The sequence below is a fragment of the Calliphora vicina genome, chromosome 5 (assembly GCF_958450345.1).
Source record: "Calliphora vicina chromosome 5, idCalVici1.1, whole genome shotgun sequence".
NCBI lineage: Eukaryota > Metazoa > Arthropoda > Insecta > Diptera > Calliphoridae > Calliphora > Calliphora vicina.
In genome coordinates, this window is record NC_088784.1 from 1,062,028 (window position 1) to 1,083,595 (window position 21,568).

Consider the following 21,568-nt stretch of genomic DNA (forward strand, 5'->3'; position numbering starts at 1 on the left):
TAATAGTTTTTATTTTGTAGGCGCCTTCATAAATCCAGCTGGTCTACCTTACACTGATCAAATGTATTTGGACCAGCGTTTTCAGTTACTAAGAGCAGCAGGTGCACATCCTTCTCATCCTCATGCTGCTCTGTACCCTCCAATGGCATCGCCGTATGCTTCTCATTTATATTCTATGATTCCTAGTGCAGCATTGGGACTTGGTCCTAGTTTACATGACCGAATTAAACTGGAGGAGGAGCACAGGGCTAGGATAGCTCGAGAAGAGGAACGTGAACGAGAAATTCAACGAGAAAAAGAGAGAGAAATTCGTGAAATGCGAGAGCAGCGAGAAAGAGAACAGCGCGAAAAGGAGCAGAGAGAACGTGAGCAGCGAGAAAAAGAGCAGAGAGAAAAAGAGCAGAAAGAAAAAGAGGCAAGGGAAAGAGAAATGCGCGAGAAAGAGAGGGAAGCTCGAGAAAGAGAACGCCAACAACTATTATCAGCTTCCCATCATTATTCTAATCCTTTGTATAATCCATTGAGCCGAAATATACTAGGATCTATGATACCACATTTAAATTTAGGTCTACGTGCCCCACCAGCCGGACTTCAGGCCTGCATCTCGACCATGTCTCCCTACCATGTAACTAACCAAAGACAAAGTCCTCATGGGGCAATGGGATTGAACTTAGGCTTACCGGGGTTGTCCGGAGTTTCACCACTGTCCCATGTGCCCTCAAATATGCCGCATCATCTGCAGCAAGCTGCATTAGGTTTAACCCATCCTGGTTTTTCTGCAGCAGCTTTAGGTTTAGCCCATCACAGCATGAACTTGTCCCATCCCCACATGTCGCCGCATCACCCGACAATAACGTCCACGCATCAACTACCACCTCACTCTACTGCAATGCTCACAACTTCAGCTGGATCTTCCCCGCATGGAAACATTAACGTAGTTAGTTCCAGCAGTTCAATGTCAGCAAGGCAGTCTGAGTCAAATATGATAACTTCTTCGGCGCCTACCATTCAGGCTAGCGGAAGTATAGCCCAACCAACAACTTCATTATCCACGCATATGTCTCCAATGAGTAGTTCATTATACTACACCCATCATCCCAGTCATTTGGCAGCAATGCATGCGGCAGCGACAGGAACTATGTCGGCAGCATCAAATCAAAATAGCGGTTCACTACAGATTCCAATGCCAGGGTCCGTCAATCCAATGTCTTTTTCCACTGCCGTCATGCCGGGAAAATTAACAACATCCACAGCATTGTCATCAGGCAATACCCAGAACGGAAGCATTAATAACAGAACTTCGCATAGCCCGCACGCCATGCGGCATCACATAGCGAATGTCGTGCCACAGGCTACATCAATGGACAAACCGAATACAACAGGTATCTCCAATTCTACACACGAACCAACGACATTGGACCTAACTGGATCTAACTCAAACTCGAGCAATCATGCACCTTCAACAGTCAGCAATACGGAGTCCGTGCGCGTAACAAATTTGCAAATTCCTTCCAGCGAAGTTAACGGGGTGGAAAACAGCAACGATGCTGCAAAAGAACAGGAGGACGTTTCAAAGGCAGAGATGCATTTAAATGAAAAGAAACCACCGTCTTCTCCATCAACGACAACAGCCACAACTAACGCTCCATGTACTGGCAACAAAGAATTGTCAGACGCTGATCAGCAACCTAGTCCTAGTACAACCGATGTACAAAACCGCCGGCACAGCAGCCCCGGTCAAGGTAAAATTTCTGGTTCTTACACCTCCTCCACTACAACTACTATTATCACTGATCAACACCAGCAGCTGGTTAATGAAGTAAAACCATCATGTGGTAAAGACTTTTCAAAAGTAGTGCCGTCTCACGGCATTAAAGCAACACACACAAAAAATTCTGAAATCTCCCAAAGTCATTCATCGCCTAAACCAACTTCCCCTCATATTGTGGAAAGCGGCAAGAATTCCAAACTACCACCAATACCTCTAGCAACTTCACCTCCCAGTACTGCTACTACTACTACAACTTCTTCTAATTCTACTTCTACCTCTAACAAAACGTTCAAGACCCAGACGGACTTCCAACAGCTACAGTCTACAACCGAACAACCACCAACACTACACCCACAGCCCCCACCATCGACTGGGGCCATTAGCACATCGGCAAACCCTCGTTCCTCACAGGCAGGTGCAGCCAATCAATCGCCGGACGTTGTATCCACATCCGGTGTCACTTCGACCACAAGTGGTACAACCTCACCACCGGTGGTTAGTAGCAGCACCAATGTTGCCGGCTCTTCGCCACAAACGAATTGCATCGATGAGGCTGCTGTCTCCAGTGCTACACCCACCACCTCAGTTCAGGCTGAGGTGAGTAGTAGGTGATTGTATGCAAATCAAACGAGATTTATATTGTTTCTATTACATACATATTATCTCTTATTAACCCGACCACCAACCACCAACATAATTTACACACAAACTAATGAAAAGAAACCATCGATGCGTTTCATTTATGAAAATGACACACTTGAGTGTCATAACTTTGAGAGGAATTAACACCTTCATCTTGACTTTATTCTGTCGTAATTATTATTCGTGACATGATTTATCTATCTATCTATCAAAGCAATAAAATTATCACAAATGGTGGAGATTATGTTGATTTGAACAGATTTATTTATTTATTTCAGACGAGTCATTATACAAATATTCGACACACTCTTTTCTTTTGTTGGTGGAAAAATTGAGAAAAACTTATTGTGTCCTTAAAACTGTTAACAAGATTTAGTGTTTTTATTTTATTTTATATTATTATTTGTCAGTTATTACTACTATTTTATTATTATTATTTTAATTTGTTTGCTCAACTAAATTCTAAACAATGATGTACAATTCTAATATAATTTTCTTAATACACGCATATACATATAAATATTTTTAGTTTGTTATTATTTTTACATTTTCACACCTACTTACTTACTTACTTCATTTGTAATAGTTTAATGAAAATATACATACGTAAATACATACATACATATTTGGAGAATAATCAAATTACATACTTTTAAGTTTAAGTTTCCCTATTTCTTATTTTTATTTTTTATTACAATATGAAAAACACAAAATAAATAAAGAAGTTGTAGCTACTACTACTGCTACTACTATTACTTTATGTGGTTCTAAAAGAAGACGAAGATGATAAACTTTTCTTTTTATCGATCTTTGCATCGATTTTCATCTAAACTAAGAAAAAATCAAAATGTATTTTATTTTTTATTATTTGTTAAGTTTTTTGCTTTAAATGAGTTATATTCATAGTGCATTATGTTAACACAATAAAATGATTACATATATACATATATAAACAACAAACAAACACATATATACATATATATGTATACGTATATATCGAATGGAGTATGTATAGAGAAATATCCAATTGCAAATTTAATCGTAAATAAATGTTTTGAATTATTATAATTTAAAATTCGTTGTATTGTTTTCATATTTTAATTTGATTTGATATTTTCATTTTAGTTCTCTTTGTTTCATATCGAAAGTATACAATAAATTTCGACGTGTATTAGCCAACATGATTGATTGATTTATTTATTTATTTACTCAACTTTTTCTTACAGATACAGAAGCTAAACATGCGATGATAACGGTGAACAACTTTCCCAGCAACACAGAAGAAACATCCACCTTATGACATCATCTCTTCAAAAATATAAATAATTAGTCAAAATAATAAAAAAAAAAAAAAATATTATAATAATAAAATTGTACAGATATGTAGAACTGCACACGTACATAGCATACGTATTTTCACTATTTACTTTTTTATTACTAAATGTAGTAAAATAGCAAATACACCAACCAACCACTCTCATTTTCTATTTGTTATTAGACGATTTTCGGCCTTGTTCTGTAAACTGAGTCCCGATAAGTTGCTCAAATATTTAGATTATTCATGTTACTTTCCACTGAACACTTTTAAATTATTAATGATACATGCAATTTGAAATATTTTCTATTATTTATATAATTTATTCTAAAACTGAAGAAGGACTCAAATCATGTAACATTATTGAAGGTATCTTGAAAGATCTCGAACTATTATAAGTTGCACAAGTCCAAAAATCAGTTTAAATTTTTTTAGTTATCAAATTTTACATCACTTAGTTTTTGGTACTGACGAATAAAATTATACCCATCCAAAGCAAATCTTTTAATATAAAATTAAACTGTCAAAAATAGAAAAACGATTTTGTTTATTTATTAAATTCATGATTCAATTTAGAGAGCAATAGTTTTGTGTTTATATTTTCAACTTGTTTTACAGAACATGCAAGTTACTGTGTTGATCGATTCGAAAATGAAAAATGTCCATTGTAATGTGAAAGTATTTCCTTTCGAATCGAATTACGAACATAACCCTAGTCCGAATTTGTTTTTTAGTTAGTAGTTGCAGGAGTTTGCTATGTACATGAATAATAAGTTGTTGTAAAAGTAATTTCATATTTATTATTTTAATTCTAAATAATCTAAATACCTATAAATGCATACATACATATAATATGAATGTTTTACTCGTATCCTACAATTTATTGAAAATAATTTCAGATCAATAGCAAAAACAGTTATACATACATTACAGTTAAGAATTTTTACTTAAAATTTACAAAAATAAATCAGTATACATACATACATATAGACATACATACATACCTACATACTATATGTATGTTATAAAAGTATTGTATAATATTTATTACATGTATGTAATAATTTAAATAAAATATATGCAAATCATTCACTTTGCCTTTTTTCGAAAAAAAAAAATTGGACTAAAACACTTACCTAAAATTATATGTAATAAAAAATAGCATTTCAAACTAACGATTTATAATTAACTTGTTTAAAGTACTTGGGTACATTCATGCATGCACATATCGTTCACTAAAATACAAAATACTCTAACTATATTTACAGTTATAACTACATTTCGATAATTTTGCAGTCGTAGCAAACCAAAGTAAAACTTGCTAAAATAAAAAAATATATTAAGTGCAAATTTTTCAGAAAATGTATCAGTGCACTAAAAAAAAACAATAAAATTTGTGCTTACTTACGTATGTATATATTTTTTATTTAAACAATGATTTTTCTGTAAAACGATTGAAATGTTTGTTTTGCATTTTAGGGACCGATATGTACATTATGGTGTTCGGTTATATGACGGTAATTGGTAGATTTCGATTAAACTCAATTTTAAACCGATACTTTATTTTATTTACTTACAGATAACAAATATAAAATGGAATTTTTTAAAAAAAAAAAAAAACATGGCTTCAGTCTGGTGCCATTCATTAAATTTCATAATAAAAAAAAATTATTTACAATCTCTTGAAAAAACTCTGTTTAAAAAATGTTTTCCATACAAATTTTGATCAACTCAGCTTTTCGACATGTTCGACTATGTACAAGATGTTATGTAAAAAAACGGAATTTATGTAAATTTACATAAATTATTGATTCTATTGTATAAATCGGTCATTGATTACAAAAAATTTATACAAGTTTGGCCTTCATGGCCAAACTTACATATTACAAACTTCAAATTTCATACTAATTACAAAAATTATGTTGTTTTACAATTGCTAAACTAAAAAAGACAGGCTATTTATGATTAACATTACTGAAATATTATCAATTATAGAGTAATTCAAATCGTTCGCAAATTCATAAGGGTGATGTGAATAATATCTTTAATAAAGGTATTCAGTCTCCGAATATTGGAGTAAAATTTCATTCCCTTTATTCTTCCTTGTAGGCCCTATCGTGCGTTCAACAGACAGATGCACGGACATAGCTAGATCGTCTTAGAATTTTATAAGGGCCCAGAATATAAATACTTTTGTGGGTCTAGATGAATATTTCGATATTTTTGTTGTAAGTAATTCAAAGTGTTAGTAACTCATTCAGCACTCATTCAATAAAATACATTATTAATGGTTTTCTAAATTTCAATAAATTTTCTAATAAGGAAATATTAAAAAAATAATCACCCTTATCGTGGTTGGCGTAAACGTCATACGCCTACGACAGTTTCGTACTAGATTAAAGAAACAGTTTGCATTTTATCTTTAATCTAGTACGAGACAGTCGTAGGCGTAAGACGTTTACGCCAACCACGATAAGGGTGAATGCCCTAAAATGTGTGAGAAACGTTAAAATTTTAATTTTTAGACACAACAGTAGAAGAAAAAGTAAAGGCTTTGAAGAAAATGTCTTAAAATGCTGCAGCCAACAATGACAATGATGTTTTTGTTTTTACCGCTTTTAATATAGGCCTTTTTTGTTTTAAATGATAAATGTTTTGTTAAATATAAAAGGAAAAAAACATATATTTTTTTTAATTTGCCAGGAGAAAGAACTTCTATAAATGTAAGTGCAATAATTTTGCTATGATATTTTAAATTTATCTTTGAAAATATTTTTCCTGCAGCAGAATTCGGTTTATGTGCACTTTTTATATACAATTTTGGTGAACGAAATGAGGTTAGTTATTTCGTCGTTTCGAATGGGCAATTCGTTTTATAAAAACGGAAATAAATACAAAATGATGGTATATTGTTTGTTAATTTTGTTTATTAAAATTAGTTTGTACTTTCATTTTATTATCTCAGTATATCATTGTCCAATGAAAAACTTTGTCGATTCAATCGAATATTTATTGATTATAAAGATAAATTAGGCAAAACTAAATAGAATATTGTCAGTTCCGTCAAAGCTAATGTTTAATTGGAAAACACAACTAATTGTACTTACAACAAAAATAATTGTATTTTCCAAAAATAATGGCTACACTTATTTGGTTAAGCTTAATAAAAATTCAGTTTTCAAGCTAAGTAGCGTGTGTTCCATTGTCAACTTCAATTATAAAGCAATATTTTACTATTTAATTAGCCAACAATGATGATAAACAACTGTATTACAAGGAAAAACTGCAAATTATCAAAAAAAAAAAAAAAACAAAATTGTTTTCTAGTGAACAATGTATATTTTGGTATATCTTGTTAGAAAATTACATGTAGTAAATTAAATGGCTCATAATTCGATTGAGTAATTAAAACCAATGGATGTTGGATTAATAGACGACGTTTTTCATTGGTGACAATGAATTCATATTCATATTCATTATGGATTATATTTTATATGATTTTCGAGAAAAGGTGAAATGTATAATAATTTGAATAATAAAATTTAACAAATGTATACATATTTGCTTAATTGTATTTGAAAGATTTTTTTAATTTGATAAAATTATAGATTGAAGAAAACTATTAAAATTCCCGTAATTCACAAAAAATATTTTAGGTTAAATAAATTAAATGTGATTAAAAGAAGAAATAAAATTATAAATTTAATATTATATTGATAAGCTACACGTAATTGAGAACAAACTAAATTTCGAAATTTGAGAATTATAAAAACAACTATAATAATTTTTAATTAAAATTTTGTTCGCATATTTTACACTTTTTTGAAAATCTTGAGCCATCTGTGATATTCTTAAAACAAACAAACAAACAAAAAAATGTGTAAAGTAAAACAGAAATGAAATGAATGTAAAACTCCAAGATAAAATATGATATACAATACATAAATGTATTTGTTATCATGATTATTTTATATAAAATTAGAAATTGCTTTAATTTTCTCAGTATATTCACATAAATATTGTACATATATATAAATATGTTCATATATCTACAGACTTCTGATCTTAATCAATATGTAATTTTCTTTTCTGTTTAATTATTTGTAGTAACTAATATTCTATGTTTTCAATTTTTCATTTGCCTCAACTACTTATAACATATAAACATGTATATTTTAAAATGAAATAAATAAATAAATAATGATTTTAACAATAACTAATAAAACGTTGTATTAAATTAGTTTATAGAAAAAGCAAATACTACATTATAGTGGATCATATTTGTATGAAAAACACAAAGTATGTACATCGTTAAAGTCAATGTTCTTAAAATTATGAAAGGGGTTGTCATCTGTAATATCTTGACCAAATTTCATCGATATTATGATAAATATTACACCGTCCTATAATATCATATACATATGCATACTAATCAAGGCGAATTCATACAAGGTGATGTCAGTTCTACAAAAACAACGATTGGTCTTAACAAATGTCAAAAAACCAAAATGAAAAATTTAACAAATAAGTATTTAAACTTAATATAGTGTAGATAATTGAATAGTGTGGGCTTTACTTATTTATGTAAACAATAAATATTTTGTTAATAAGCTTAGAATATGTAGATATTTAAATATAAAAACAAGCTTTGACAGTTGTTAGAACCAAAAAGCGAAAAAAAAATTATCAGCTGTTTGACTGATTCCACCTTGTATAAATTCGCCTTGCTTGCTAATGATCTCAGAACTCAGAAATCTTAAATGCAACGGCTAATGCAGGAATACTAATATTTATTTTTCATTTTAGTAGGAGACCTAGTATATTATCTGACATTGTCTGCAAAAAAATCACAAAGAATATATTAAAACAAATATTTTATTTTTTCTTGTTCATCATTAACAACATACAAAACCTAACACCAGTTGGATAATAAAATAGATTGCTCATTTACGGGAATGCCGTCAAAACTCAAAAACAACGATGAATTAAAATGAATTTTTTTGAGAGATGTAACCTAACTATTGTACATATATCAATTAATTGGTAATCAATATAATGAAAACATTTTTATAAAACTTAATATCCAGTATAAATCCATTTACTTTGGATTCGAACATTTCTCTGGAATAGTTTCCAAGCCATGTTTATGATAAAAATTTTTCGGATTTTTTTACTTCATTTGCTCACCAGGTCATACTTATAGTTTTTATATTGGTATTTTATGTATTTTTATTTAATTTCAAAGTTGTGGTTAAAACAATCGGCAATATATGTATTGTTTAAATAGGTATTATCATTCTATTATTTACATCATGATAAATTTTTCGAGTACGTGAACGCTTTTTCAATAAATTACTTTTAACAAATTTTCAATAATTCATAATAGCCTTTAGGTATTGAACAGTCCTAGAGATTACAATAGTAAGGACAACTTGTTGTATGTTTTGACGGTCTTTCCTCGGTCATAAGTGATATTAGAAATAAAAAGTTATGCAGATTCCTGTGATTGTTTATAATCAAAGACAGAACCTCGTTCTAAAAATTTTATATTAGTAGCAGTTGATTTTTGGATTGTATCGCCAGTACCATCGATTTCTCCGTATCCACCTCCTCCGGGTGTTTTCATTGCAAACAAGTCCTTGAGTAAAGATTATAAATAAAAGGATTAGTATTTGATGTAAGTATGAGGTATGTTTCTGAAATAACGTACCCCTGCGTCTACATCGATGCATGTTTTGGCACCCAATGATATAATACGTCCATCGCTTTTATGCAGCAAATTGAGGCCTCTCTTTCCTGGTTCCCCGCCATTCATACCGTAGGGTTGTAAGGTTCGACGTTCAGTAAGGACAGAAAGCGTGACGGGTTTGCGGAATAAAATATGTCTTTCGACTCCTTCGCCACCTTGATATCTACCTGTGCCTCCGGATTGATCGGTTCGCAGACAAAATCGTTGCAAAATCATTGGATAGCGCAGTTCTAGTATCTCGGGGTCGGTTATGCGTGTATTGGTCATATGGGAGTGAACACCGCCTGCTCCGGTCCAAGACGGTCCAGCACCTGATCCTCCAGCCACAGTTTCGTAATAACCCCATTCTTCGTCGCCAATAGTTACATTATTCATGCAACCTTGAGAAGCAGCACATGCACGGAATGCCTTCAGTACTGTATCAACTATACGCTGGGAAGTCAACACATTGCCTCCGACAACAGCTGCACCTTCTGATGGATCTAATATTGAATTTTTGGGAATAATGACGTTAATAGGGGCCAAGCATCCCTGATTCAATGGAACATCATGGCCCACCATACAGCGCAAGCAATATATAAGAGCAGATAAGGTTATTGCCCTCGGTGCGTTGCAATTACCCCAAACCTCTGTACCAGAACCAGTAAAGTCACAAACAGCCGAACCTTTGTCTGCATCGATATTCACCTTCAATCGAATTGGTGATCCATTGTCCATGAACTCTTCAGCTTCTAAAATGGATGATCCGGTTCGTGACAAAGTGTCTTTAGCAATTTGTCTGAGCATATCGCGGACAGCTACTTCAGCGTTTTCTTGTATGTAACTCATGTATGCTTGCACCACCTTTAGGCCATAGGAATCTATTAATTCAGAGACCAGTTGTATGCCCTTTTGGTTAGCTGCAATCTGAGCTTTTAAATCGGAAATATTGTCGGATAAGTTTCGGGTACCAGTTGCACCTTTAGCCGATGTTGGCGTTGTAAATCTTTTGACTACGTCTTCTTCTTGGAAAGTGCCGTTTTCAACTATTAGGAATGATTTAAATGCGGCACCTTCTTGTGCTAAAGATGTAGAATGAGGCGGCATAGAACCAGGCGTAATACCACCAATGTCCGCATGATGTCCTCTAGAGGCTACAAAGAACACTGGACCTTCATGATCCCTACAATATTTTTGTCAGTATAAAAATTATAATTTGTGATAATGTAATAAAAAAACCCACTTGTAAAATACAGGAGTAATAACTGTCAAATCTGGCAAATGCGAACCACCGGCTTGAGGATGATTGGACAAAATAACATCTCCATTTTTCAACGTTTTACCTCTTACTTTCAATTGGTATTGTACTGTTTCCTGCATGGCACCTAAATGGACTGGTATATGTGGAGCATTGCTAACGAGTCCTCCATCAGGTCCAAATAAAGCACAAGAGAAGTCCAGTCTTTCTTTTATGTTGGTTGAAATGGAAGTTCGCTGTAAAACCCTTCAAATAGAATAGAAGAAACTATTAAATATCTAATTCGGTATTTTATTTAATGTTGAAATTTTAATTTGTTACCTTCCCATCTGCTCTGCTATACTCATAAAGCGATGGCTGAAGATACTTAGTTGAATTGCATTAAGCGAGTCATCCACTGTGGAGTTATTAAGAGACTCGACATGAATTACTAAATCACCACATTTTGTAACTTCAGCTTCACAATTTGGCTCCACTAAAATTGTGGACAATTGGTCAATTATAATTGCTGGCCCTTGTATTTTATGTTTATGCCGAAGATTTTTCGTCATAAAGATGGGAGCGTTAAGCATTCCTTGTTCAAAGCACACCATCGTAGTGCCAATATCTGTTGGTTTTTCATTGGCTGCCACCTCTACTTCCAATTCGGGAGGAGTTGAATTTTTTCCTAAACCTCTCACACGTACATCATCTACTATGATACGACGATTTTGCAACACAAATCCGAATTCGGTGCGATAACGATTTAAGAATGATTCTTTAAAAGCTTCTAACCAGTTAGAGGAATGTTCTTTTGAGGGTGAACACATTAATGCACAGTCAGTGCCTTCATAACGAAGATGTAAGAAGTGTTCCAAATTAATATTTTTAAATCCCTGATATTCCAAAATTTCATGGCATCTCTGGGCCAACTTAGTAGCACTTTCTTTGAGTTTATCCTCGTTTGCTAATGAAAATTCTAAGCCACAAGGTTCTTGAATTTCCTGTACAACATCAGCCAAAGCCATTCCGTATGCTGATAAAATACCTGCGTATTTATGTACGAGAACCTTAGTGATGCCTAGTTCTCTAGCAATGGCACAAGCGTGTTGGCCACCAGCTCCACCAAAGCAGGCTAGCACATGTTTAGAAGTATCTAAACCACGAGCTTGGGTTAAAGCTCGTATGGGTCGACACATAGCCTCATTAGCTACCCGTATAAACCCTAAAGCCACTTCTTCTAAGGTCATTTCCTTTCCATCTCCTTGCTCCTTTAAACTGGTGTTGATTTCCTTTAAGAGGTCTTCGAACTTACTTTTGGTTGCTTCATAGTCTAATGGTTCATTTTCATTGGGGCCAAATATTTTTGGAAAATATTGCGGCAACAAACGGCCCAAAATCAAATTGGCATCGGTAACAGTCAAAGGTCCTCCCTTTTTGTAACACGCTGGTCCAGGATGTGCACCAGCACTTTCCGGACCTACCACAAACAAACCAGATCTGAAAAATAACCTAGAACCTCCTCCAGCAGCCACAGTATTTATATCCAACTGTGGCGCCTGTATTGTAATTCCTGCGGTTGTACTTTCCACAACATGTTCATACGTGCCAGCAAATCGCGAGACATCCGTAGAAGTTCCACCCATATCGAATCCAATCAGAGGCATATCTGTTTCCCTAGATCCAGTCATAGCGTAACCAACAACACCTCCTGCTGGCCCTGAAAGTATAGCTCTTGATGCTCGGAATTTATTTATTTGCGTCAAACCTCCGTCTGATTGCATGAACAGAACTTCTACACCAGACAGCTGCTTATCGAAACCGGACTTAAAACTGAAATTAAACAAGGATCAATTAAATAATCAGAACTTTCAACGCGCTAATGTTACCTATTTAAATAACGATCAACATGTGGTGTAAGATATGCCTCAGCACATGCAGTATAACCCCTCGGCACTAGTCTGTACATTGGCATAGCCTCATGCGACAGCGTTACATACTGAAATCCCAAATCCTTAGCAATATGTCCAACCTTCAATTCATGTTCGGGACACGAATAGTTATGAGCCAAAACAACAGCCACTGAAGAAATTCCTTGTTCTTTTACTTTCATTAAAGCATTACGGACAGCTATCTCATCTACTGGTGTCATTTCTAAGTACCTTGAACCACCAGCTCCCTCCAAAACTTTCCATTGATTTTCTACGGAAATACATATTTACATATATATTAGAGTATATTTGAATCTTGATGAGACCGGAAGACTTTTAAATATAGCAATTGGGCAAAATCGATTTCTCGATTTGTGAAATTGTTTCTAGGGTTGAGTTTTGATGATTTTGTCAAGTTTAGGAATATGTTGCTATTTTATAAAGTCGTTAAATATAATAGACCATTTGCATTGTATACTTCTTTTGTGTTTTCCCGATCTACAAGAAATCCGCAGATTTGCATTCCCAGAATTTCATCATCATTCTGGGAGAGATCTTTTGTAGTTCGCATTGCTCGATTGTGGAATGTATTACCCTATTCGTTACGCATTTTTTCTCACTCCAATAATGTCTTTCGTTTAAAAATTTTTCAATACTATTCTAATCATATTCAATGAAAATTATGTTTTATAAATTCTCTATTCTTTTTTATAAATCAATTCTGACAGATAAGTAGAGTATCAGCATATTCGTTGGGATTTAATTTTTACCATTTTCTAATTGCTTATTTTTTTCTTTTTGTGTTGATAATTCATTATCAATGCTAGTATCCATGGTAAAAATAGGAAGCAAATGATATGAAATAATATGTACTATATTATACTACATGTATACATATGCATATATATATGTATATGAACTTTTAAAACAATTTGCTACTGAATGGGGCCTATTCTAGAATTTTTAATTTAAAAAATATTTAAATTTTGTATGGCTGGGGAGCCAAAATAAGAAAATAAGGAATTAAATGAATTAAAAATTGGTATAAATCAATGAAACTATATTATGTATATATTTTAATTATATTTAATTATATTCTCAGGTATTATTGTTTTACTATGTAATATTGTTATTTTGGCCATTATTATGGCTTTATATTACTGAATTGTGATAATAAATAAATAAATAAATAAATAAATAAATAAAATCGATCGATTTTGGGACAATTCATACATAATTTGTGTAACGAAGTTAATTAATTCAGCTTTGTATGTATGTATACATCACACGATTACAAAATAAACTGGAAAATATCTCATGCAAACCAAAGCGACTCACATTGGGTTGAACAGTATCTGAATCGAGGATTAATTCAAATGTTGAACTTTCTATAATATAATGTAATACATTTTTATACCGGGTAATATAATATAAAATTTGTCATCATTATTTGTTGTTACCTTTTTTTGCTTAATTTTTATTAATTTGGTATGAAGTGGTAAAAAGTAAAAATCGAGTTTGGGTAATTTTATTTATTTGACTATAAAATATAGGATCTCAGTTTGTGTACAAAAATTTTGCCAATATTTGTCAACTCGTAAAATATTTAAGATTATTTAAGGAAACACTTGTTTTTGAAGTATTTTCGTTACTGCGATTGTTGTTAAAAATCAGAGGAAGCTTGAAATAAAGATTTTAAACATTACAGAGAACGCTGTGATCGCAAATGAATTAGGGAATAGTCAAATGAAGGAATATTCAATATATTTCATCTTAGATCCATTAATTAGCAACAAAAGTACAAATTATAAGAAAAAATGCAGAATATACCAAAGGTTAAAAAATCATTATCTCCATGACTATGTGGATTTGTAGAAGATTATGATGTTTAAGAAGTTGTTGATAAAGACAATGAAGACAAAGTTCATAAAATGTATCTTTAATTATGTACATACATAAGTATGTACATCAAAGATATTAAAATTTTGTCATTATTTTCAATATTAATTTGTATACATACACATCTGCTCAAAATAATAGATACACCAAAATTTATTTTTTAAAAACGAAAAAAAATAATGGTATATTGTAAAATTATAAAAATAATTCAGTCGATTTTTATTTATAGTTAAAAGGAGAGTAAAAAACAAAAACAAAATATTTCATAATTAATAATAAATATTATAAAGTAAATTAAATTTCTTAAATTTCGAAAAATTTGGTGCTCATAATAATAGATACATTTTTAAAAATTCTTATTAAACAAAAGCTAATAAATTTTATCTTAAAAAAATTAGTTTATTATTAAAGTAAAGCTAGTATCCAGTATATCCACCTTTGTTTTGTAAAACTTTCTCCACTCTTCTGGGCATACTGGATATCAAGTTCTGACACTTCTCCAATGGAATCTCGTACCATATTTTTTGCGTTTTCTCCCATAAATCGTCTTTATTTTTGAAAACTTCCTTCGAAAGCCTTATCTTTAATTCACTCCACAAGTTTTCTATTGGGTTTAAATCAGGGGATTGGCTGGGCCAGCTTAAAACAGGTACGTTATTCTCCAAGAACCAGTTTTTAACTAATCTTGAACTATGTTTTGGGTCGTTGTCCTGCTGGAATGTCCATATTAATGGCATATTTTCCGATGCATATGGAAGCATTACGTTTTCCAATATGTCTCTATACCCACTAGCATTCATGGTATCTTCTATTCGGAATATCGGACCAACACCATTCCATGAAAAGCAACCCCAAACCATTATGTTTCCTCGCCATGTTTTACCGTCTTTTTTGTAAATTTAACGTGGAATTCTTTTCCTTTTGGTCGGCGTACATTTCTTTGGCAGTCGTTTCCAAACAAATTTATTTTTGTTTCGTCGCTCCATAAAATATTTCTCCATTTTTTTTCGCCTTCACACCCGGACCATTGTAAGTGCTCTTTAGCAAATTCTAATCTTGTCTTGATATTTTTTTGGCGCATTAGTGGCACTTTTCTGGCAATTCTTCCCGGCAATTTAGCTTGTAAAAGACGACGACGAACTGTTTGTGGACTGATTTCGTTACATAGCTCCGCAGAAATAGCTTTCGATGATATGAAAGGGTCTTTTTTAACCATAAGGACGATCCGCCTATCTGTTTCTGGACTGGTTTTCTTTGGTCTACCGCGAGTTTCTCTTTTTTGTTTTTTAGATAAAGCATTTTGGACAAAATGTAAAGATCTTCCTATGCTCTTTGCTATTTCCCGTAATGATTTTCCTTGATTTCTCATCGTTTGAACAATTTTTTTCTCATCTTCGGTACAATGATGATTTCGTCCCATTTTCTTCAAAAGAGTCCTATTTTTTATAAAATTGTTGCTAAAATTTAAATTGTACTTACTGTTTCACGTAAATAGGAACAAAAAATTGCACAAAAAAAAAATTGTATATAAACAAATTACAAATTACTGATGTGTATCTATTTTTATGAGCAAATAATTTTTTGTAATTCAAATAAATTCGTTTTTAAAAATCAACATGAAAGCAAATAGTTGCCAGATTTTTGACTGACATGACATTGCCAGATAGAAATTTTAATAATATGATGTATTCTTAACGCTTGCGAGGAAATTTTCAATGTTACCGCCATTTAAATTTTTTCCAATTAGGTGTATCTATTATTTTGAGCAGATGTGTATATGTACATACATAGGTACATCCTTCAATATTTGCAATACAATTTTTGTTTTTAAGTAAATTTCATAATATATCATTATCATTCTTCAATTTTCAATTTTATTTCTTTGATATTAAATTAATGAAGGCCTCATTTAGCCTCTTTTTGTCTATCATTCAACCCACCGTCTATCATTCAACCCACCTTCTTACTAACAAACAACAATATACATATCGATGGCTTAATATAGAAAGGTCGTATCTCTTTTTTTTTACAAAATCGAGTTTTTTACATATTCTGGTATACAAAACTCAATTTCAAGACGTCCCTTAAAAAATTCAGTTTCCTATGTTGACGAATAACAGATTTATAGTAATTATAAAAAAGCCCTAACTCATTTAAAAAATCGTTTGAAAGAAAAACCCCTAACACATTTAAAGTTGAATGCATATTTTTTGGTTTATATTAACACAAACAACTTTTCTAAAAATATTTTTTTTAATATTTCAAATTTTTAGTTGTTTTTTATTCAATTTCACTTTCTGATATTATTGTGTTTTTCCTTCTCCTGTAAAGTAACTAAAAGTTGAGATACGACCTTTCTATATTAAGCCATCGATATAGACGAGTACATATAAAAAATATTTACACAACTTAAACATGGTGATAGTTAAAACCACTGTGTAATTTACATTTTCTTTTAATATTTTTGATATGACCCCTATGTGTTAATGTTAATTTAATAATAGATTTAAACTTACTCTCTTTCAAATGACACCTTTCCTTTGGCTGTTCCGGTATTATGCGACAGTCAACTTCAACCACTGTTTTATACAAGTTAGAAGGTTTTTTAATGTTCAATTCAAAGATCTTTGGTCTAGCTTGATTTCCAATGTATAATAAATCACGGAAACCGCTGTTGACAACCAACGCAACGGGATCGCCCTTTCGTTCTAATAAGGCATTGGTCGCCACAGTAGTGCCCATACGAATCCAACCAATCTGCGAAGTATCAACTAAACCCGAAGAATTCACATCTATTCCAGTTTCCTGTACATTATTAATTATAACATTTAATTGTTATCTGTTGAGAAAAAAAATGAATAGTAAATTACCTCTTTTAAAATCCTACGTATGCCTTCTCGCGGAGCATCACTGTAACGCGCAGGATCTTCCGATAATAGCTTTAAAGTACGCACTCTTCCATCGGGACACATACACATGACATCGGTAAAAGTACCACCACGATCTATTGCGAAACAATACTTTCCTCCAGTTTTATTCTGATTATCGCTATTTAATGAAAGCATTTTACTAGTGTCTGTTTGATGTGGACGGTTGCACTCGAAGTAAAGAACTAATCGTTAAACAGGTCGACGGTGTGGAAATTTTACTACTACTAGATTGTTTTAACTGATCTGCTTTTATATATAAAGATAAACAACTTATTTACAAACAACGAAGTCACTGGTTAAATTGGAACAATGATAAGACACCATAAACAGCTGTTTGATTATTTATTAATGAAAAACTCTACATATCGTCATCTAAAATGCCAAATGCTTAGCATTTTAATAAAAAAGCAGAAAAAGATAGTTATTTATATAAAAAATATTTTATTCTACATATAATTTGAAAGTAAATTATTAATTAGGCTTAAGTTCATTTATTATAATAAATCTGCAAAGCCTAATTAACAATAAATACATATATAAAATAAAAAGTTCAAATAATTACCAAGAAAATCTATATTTTATTTTTCTTATCCACTTCCCATATAAAATACAAAGAAAAATATAAGTTTAAATTTGCTAATACAGGAAAATATCGGTATGGCGAATGATATAATGTCAGACCCAAGGCGAATTTATATACAAGGTGGTGTCCAAGGCGAATTTATACAAGGTGCTATCAGTTCTACAAATACAACAATTGGTCTTAACAAATGTCAAAAAACAAAAATGAAAAAATAAACAAATATGTATTAAAACTTAATGTAATGTAGATAATTGTATAGTGAGGGCTTTACTTATTTATGTAAAAAATAAATATTTTGTTAATACGATTAGAATATGTAGATATTTAAATATAAAAACAAGCTTTGACAACTGTTAAAACCAAAAAGCGAAAAAAAAATTATCAGCTGTTTGACTGACTCCACCTTGTATAAATTCGCCTTGGTGGTGTCAGTGACGAAATCAGGAAAATACGAGCGAATTCATTAATTTTGTATGTATGGAGTTTGACATTTGAAACAACTCTCGTTGTTTCGAATGTCAAACTCCATATATAAAAAATGAATTCGCCTTTGTCAGACCTTTTCGTTATATCAAACAACATTGATTAATTTATTTTAATAAAATTTCAGCGCAATTGCAGATACATATTAGTCCAATTACTTTTATCTAAAATAAAATTTCAAAAGCCAAAAATTTGTCGAAAAATTGTTTACCGGTCCTGTGTCACTTATACTTTAAAATACTTTAGTTAAAACGTTTGAATCGGTTATTATTAAAAGAAGAGGAAGGAAAAGCGACTTCACCTATTCATGATATTGGAAGTAAACTACTGTTACGAATTTGCATTATAGATATCAAGTTAACGGTTTGTAACGGCTGGTTGCTAAATTCATCTTAAAAACAATGTTGATAACACGCTGGTTATAAGTATGAACTCGCTGCTTTAAAAGTTTCTAGATAATATTGGAAATTGCTAGAAGATGCCGCTGGTGTGTATAAATACTTATAGCAGGAACAGCAACCGATTAGTTTTAAGTGTGTTCTAAAACCGTAATTTAAGTGTGAATACTCACACTCGTTATAATTGTTATACTACTTGGCGCTTTTATTTGCAATTTAAAAAAACTCTTTTTTTTAAGGAAATAAGCCACGTAAAAAACGTAACAATACGTTCATTATTTGTTATATACGGTTGGCAATGCTCCTTATATTCGATTTTCGTTATATCGGAATACATTCACGGATGGAAATTTTTTTTAAAAACTTTTCCTACAAATTTGTTAAAATAAGATTTACGTCCGTGTTTATGAATCAGAACCAAATTAATAAATGGGCAATTGTAAGGTAAATAAACTATTTTATTTTAATTGGTTATAAGAATTTACATTGAGTTTTATGTAATTTATAAAAACAGAAATTTAACTATGTATAACAAGTAACAGTTCTGCCAAATATATTAAAGTTTCTCACTGCAATTACTCGCCATTCGAATCGGAGAGTCAATATTTTGCACTCGTTTAACATGTTTCAGTAGTCTTACAATTGTCGCAGGCGTTACACCTTGAATTCGGCTAGCTGCTGCTATTGTTTGAGGCAGTAACATTGTCAGCTTTTGCCGTTCCTCATTTGATAAACTTAGGGATTTTGAAAAGTAATCGATATCCTTTGGTATTATGAGACTCTCTTCGTTCCTTACTTGTTGGGCATCTTTTAACTGCTCCTCAACAAAATGTGCATATAAAGCTTCTATTTTAATTCTTTCTGCTGTAGTGTTAACATGTTGAATGTGACCCAATTCTTGTGGCATTATTTTGAGTAAATCTTTTAATGTGATATTGTCCGATGGTATTCCCAGCATATCGAAAGCAGTTTTCTCCACGGACGATTTGGCTTTCACAAGACCTAAGCGTTCACGCCAAAAATTTGAATGTCTTTTTAGACCGGTAAGTAATTCTTTTGTTTCCTGTAAGTGATTTTTAACAGAAATGAAATGTTTATATTGCTCATCTGATACTAAACCGAAATTGTAACCCATTTCGGTTAATCGGAGGTCGGCATTATCAGGACGTAATGATAATCGAAATTCTGCCCTACTAGTAAACATGCGATATGGCTCATTCGTGCCAAGGCTGGTTAAATCATCTATGAGAACGCCAATATAACCCTCCGTCCGACTTACAGTTAATTGTCGGGGTTCATTATTGTGATCAAACTGTTTCGTCTTGGCTGCAGCATTCGCACCGGCTATAATACCTTGAGCAGCCGCCTCTTCATACCCCGTTGTACCATTCAATTGCCCAGCAAAGTAAAGATTATTAACTCTCTTTGTTTCTAAACTTGGATATAGTTCTCTTGGATCTATAAAATCATATTCTACACCATATCCGGGTTGCACAACTTTGGCATTCTCCAATCCATGTATGGAATTAACAAGTTCAACTTGTTGTTCATATGGTAGGGTACATGATAGACCCTGCGGATAAATTAAATCACTATTGAAGCCTTCTGGTTCCAACCATATTTGATGTTGCTTTTCACCAAAACGTAATACTTTTGATTCTATAGATGGACAATAACGAGGCCCAGTGACTTCTTCGGAAACATGACGATTCAAATGCATATTTTCTTTGACAATTTTATTAACTTGCAATGAGGTGTATGTTAAATGACAGGGCAATTGTTCATCAGCATTTATCCAAACTTTTTCATTCATAAATGAAAATGGTACCGGTGGATTATCTCCAAAATGAGCCTCAAGTTTGTGGTAATCGATTGATTCTTTTGCAATTCTTGGTGGAGTTCCAGTTTTCAGTCTTCCCATGCGAAATCCCAAGTTTTCTAAACTTCTTCCCAATGCTACGGCAGGAGCATCACCCATACGACCTGCTGGCCTTACTTCCAGTCCAAAATTAATGTTAGCCCTTAAAAATGTACCCGTAGTTAAAACTACTGTTGAACTATTTATTATCTGGCCGCTTTCTAAAACAATTCCTTTGCATTTTATGTTGTTCTCATTGTCTTGATCAGCCTCTATTAACAAATCATCAACTGATGCACATAATATTTCAAGATTTTTCATATGAAAAATTTCATTTTGAATAGCTTCTTTATATAATTTACGATCAATTTGAGCTCTTGGACCCCAAACAGCTGGTCCCCTGCGTTTATTTAGCACTTTGTATTGCACTCCAGATTTGTCACACATCCTACCGCATAAACCTCCCAAAGCATCTACTTCACGCATTAAGTGTCCCTTCCCAATACCTCCAAAGGATGGATTACAAGACATCTCTCCAACAGTTTCTTTTTTATGTGTAACCAATAATGTTCGGGCGCCCATACGTGCGGCTGCAGCACATGCTTCAGTTCCAGCATGTCCACCGCCAATAACAACAACATCGAATACACTAGCATCTCTACTACGTTGTGCATAGGATAGCAACCGCCTTTGAACGATGCATTTAATACAAGTTTTCTGCAAAAATAACATAAAAATATGTTTAAGCTATACGATTAGTTTAATGTTACAAAATAACTCAACTCCCGTACAA

The 21,568-nt window shown here is 32.4% G+C and overlaps 3 protein-coding genes across 11 annotated transcripts in view; 1 reads left to right on the plus strand and 2 right to left on the minus strand.

The window, feature by feature from the left end:
* The window catches only part of px (plexus), a 52,281-nt gene extending 48,485 nt beyond the window's left edge, over positions 1-3,796 (plus strand). For 8 of the 9 annotated variants that reach the window (XM_065514389.1, XM_065514390.1, XM_065514393.1 and 5 more), the window contains one exon: positions 21-3,488. In XM_065514389.1, coding sequence (XP_065370461.1) covers positions 21-2,383 — 2,363 coding nt within the window. In that variant the 3' untranslated portion in view covers positions 2,384-3,488. Of the gene's footprint in view, positions 1-20; positions 3,489-3,639 lie in introns of those variants that run through there. The other variant, XM_065514397.1, reaches the window with a different exon arrangement.
* A 5,135-nt stretch (positions 3,797-8,931) lies between these two features.
* Positions 8,932-17,702, minus strand: LOC135962395 (5-oxoprolinase). Its single transcript, XM_065514306.1, has 7 exons — positions 17,394-17,702; positions 17,040-17,328; positions 12,583-12,895; positions 11,036-12,526; positions 10,700-10,960; positions 9,439-10,639; positions 8,932-9,366 (listed from the first exon to the last, which is right to left on the minus strand). Exons 1-7 carry the CDS (start codon positions 17,586-17,588, stop codon positions 9,217-9,219), a joined length of 3,900 nt encoding a protein of 1,299 aa, XP_065370378.1. The 5' UTR covers positions 17,589-17,702; the 3' UTR covers positions 8,932-9,216.
* A 1,652-nt stretch (positions 17,703-19,354) lies between these two features.
* On the minus strand, positions 19,355-21,568 carry LOC135960362 (protein MTO1 homolog, mitochondrial). Its single transcript, XM_065511634.1, has one exon. It carries the CDS (start codon positions 21,505-21,507, stop codon positions 19,474-19,476), a length of 2,034 nt encoding a protein of 677 aa, XP_065367706.1. The 5' UTR covers positions 21,508-21,568; the 3' UTR covers positions 19,355-19,473.

What these genes read in the sequence shown, in the direction of transcription:
- LOC135962395 (XM_065514306.1), bottom strand. Translation starts at nt 17,588, where the DNA reads ATGCTTTCATTAAATAGCGATAATCAGAATAAAACTGGAGGAAAGTAT. An exon ending in GTTGATCGTTATTTAAATAG is followed by an intron (nt 12,527 to 12,582) that starts GTAACATTAGCG and finishes GTTTAATTTCAG; the next exon opens with TTTTAAGTCCGGTTTCGATA. An exon ending in GCATCGATGTAGACGCAGGG is followed by an intron (nt 9,367 to 9,438) that starts GTACGTTATTTC and finishes TCTTTACTCAAG; the next exon opens with GACTTGTTTGCAATGAAAAC.
- LOC135960362 (XM_065511634.1), bottom strand. Translation starts at nt 21,507, where the DNA reads ATGTTATTTTTGCAGAAAACTTGTATTAAATGCATCGTTCAAAGGCGG.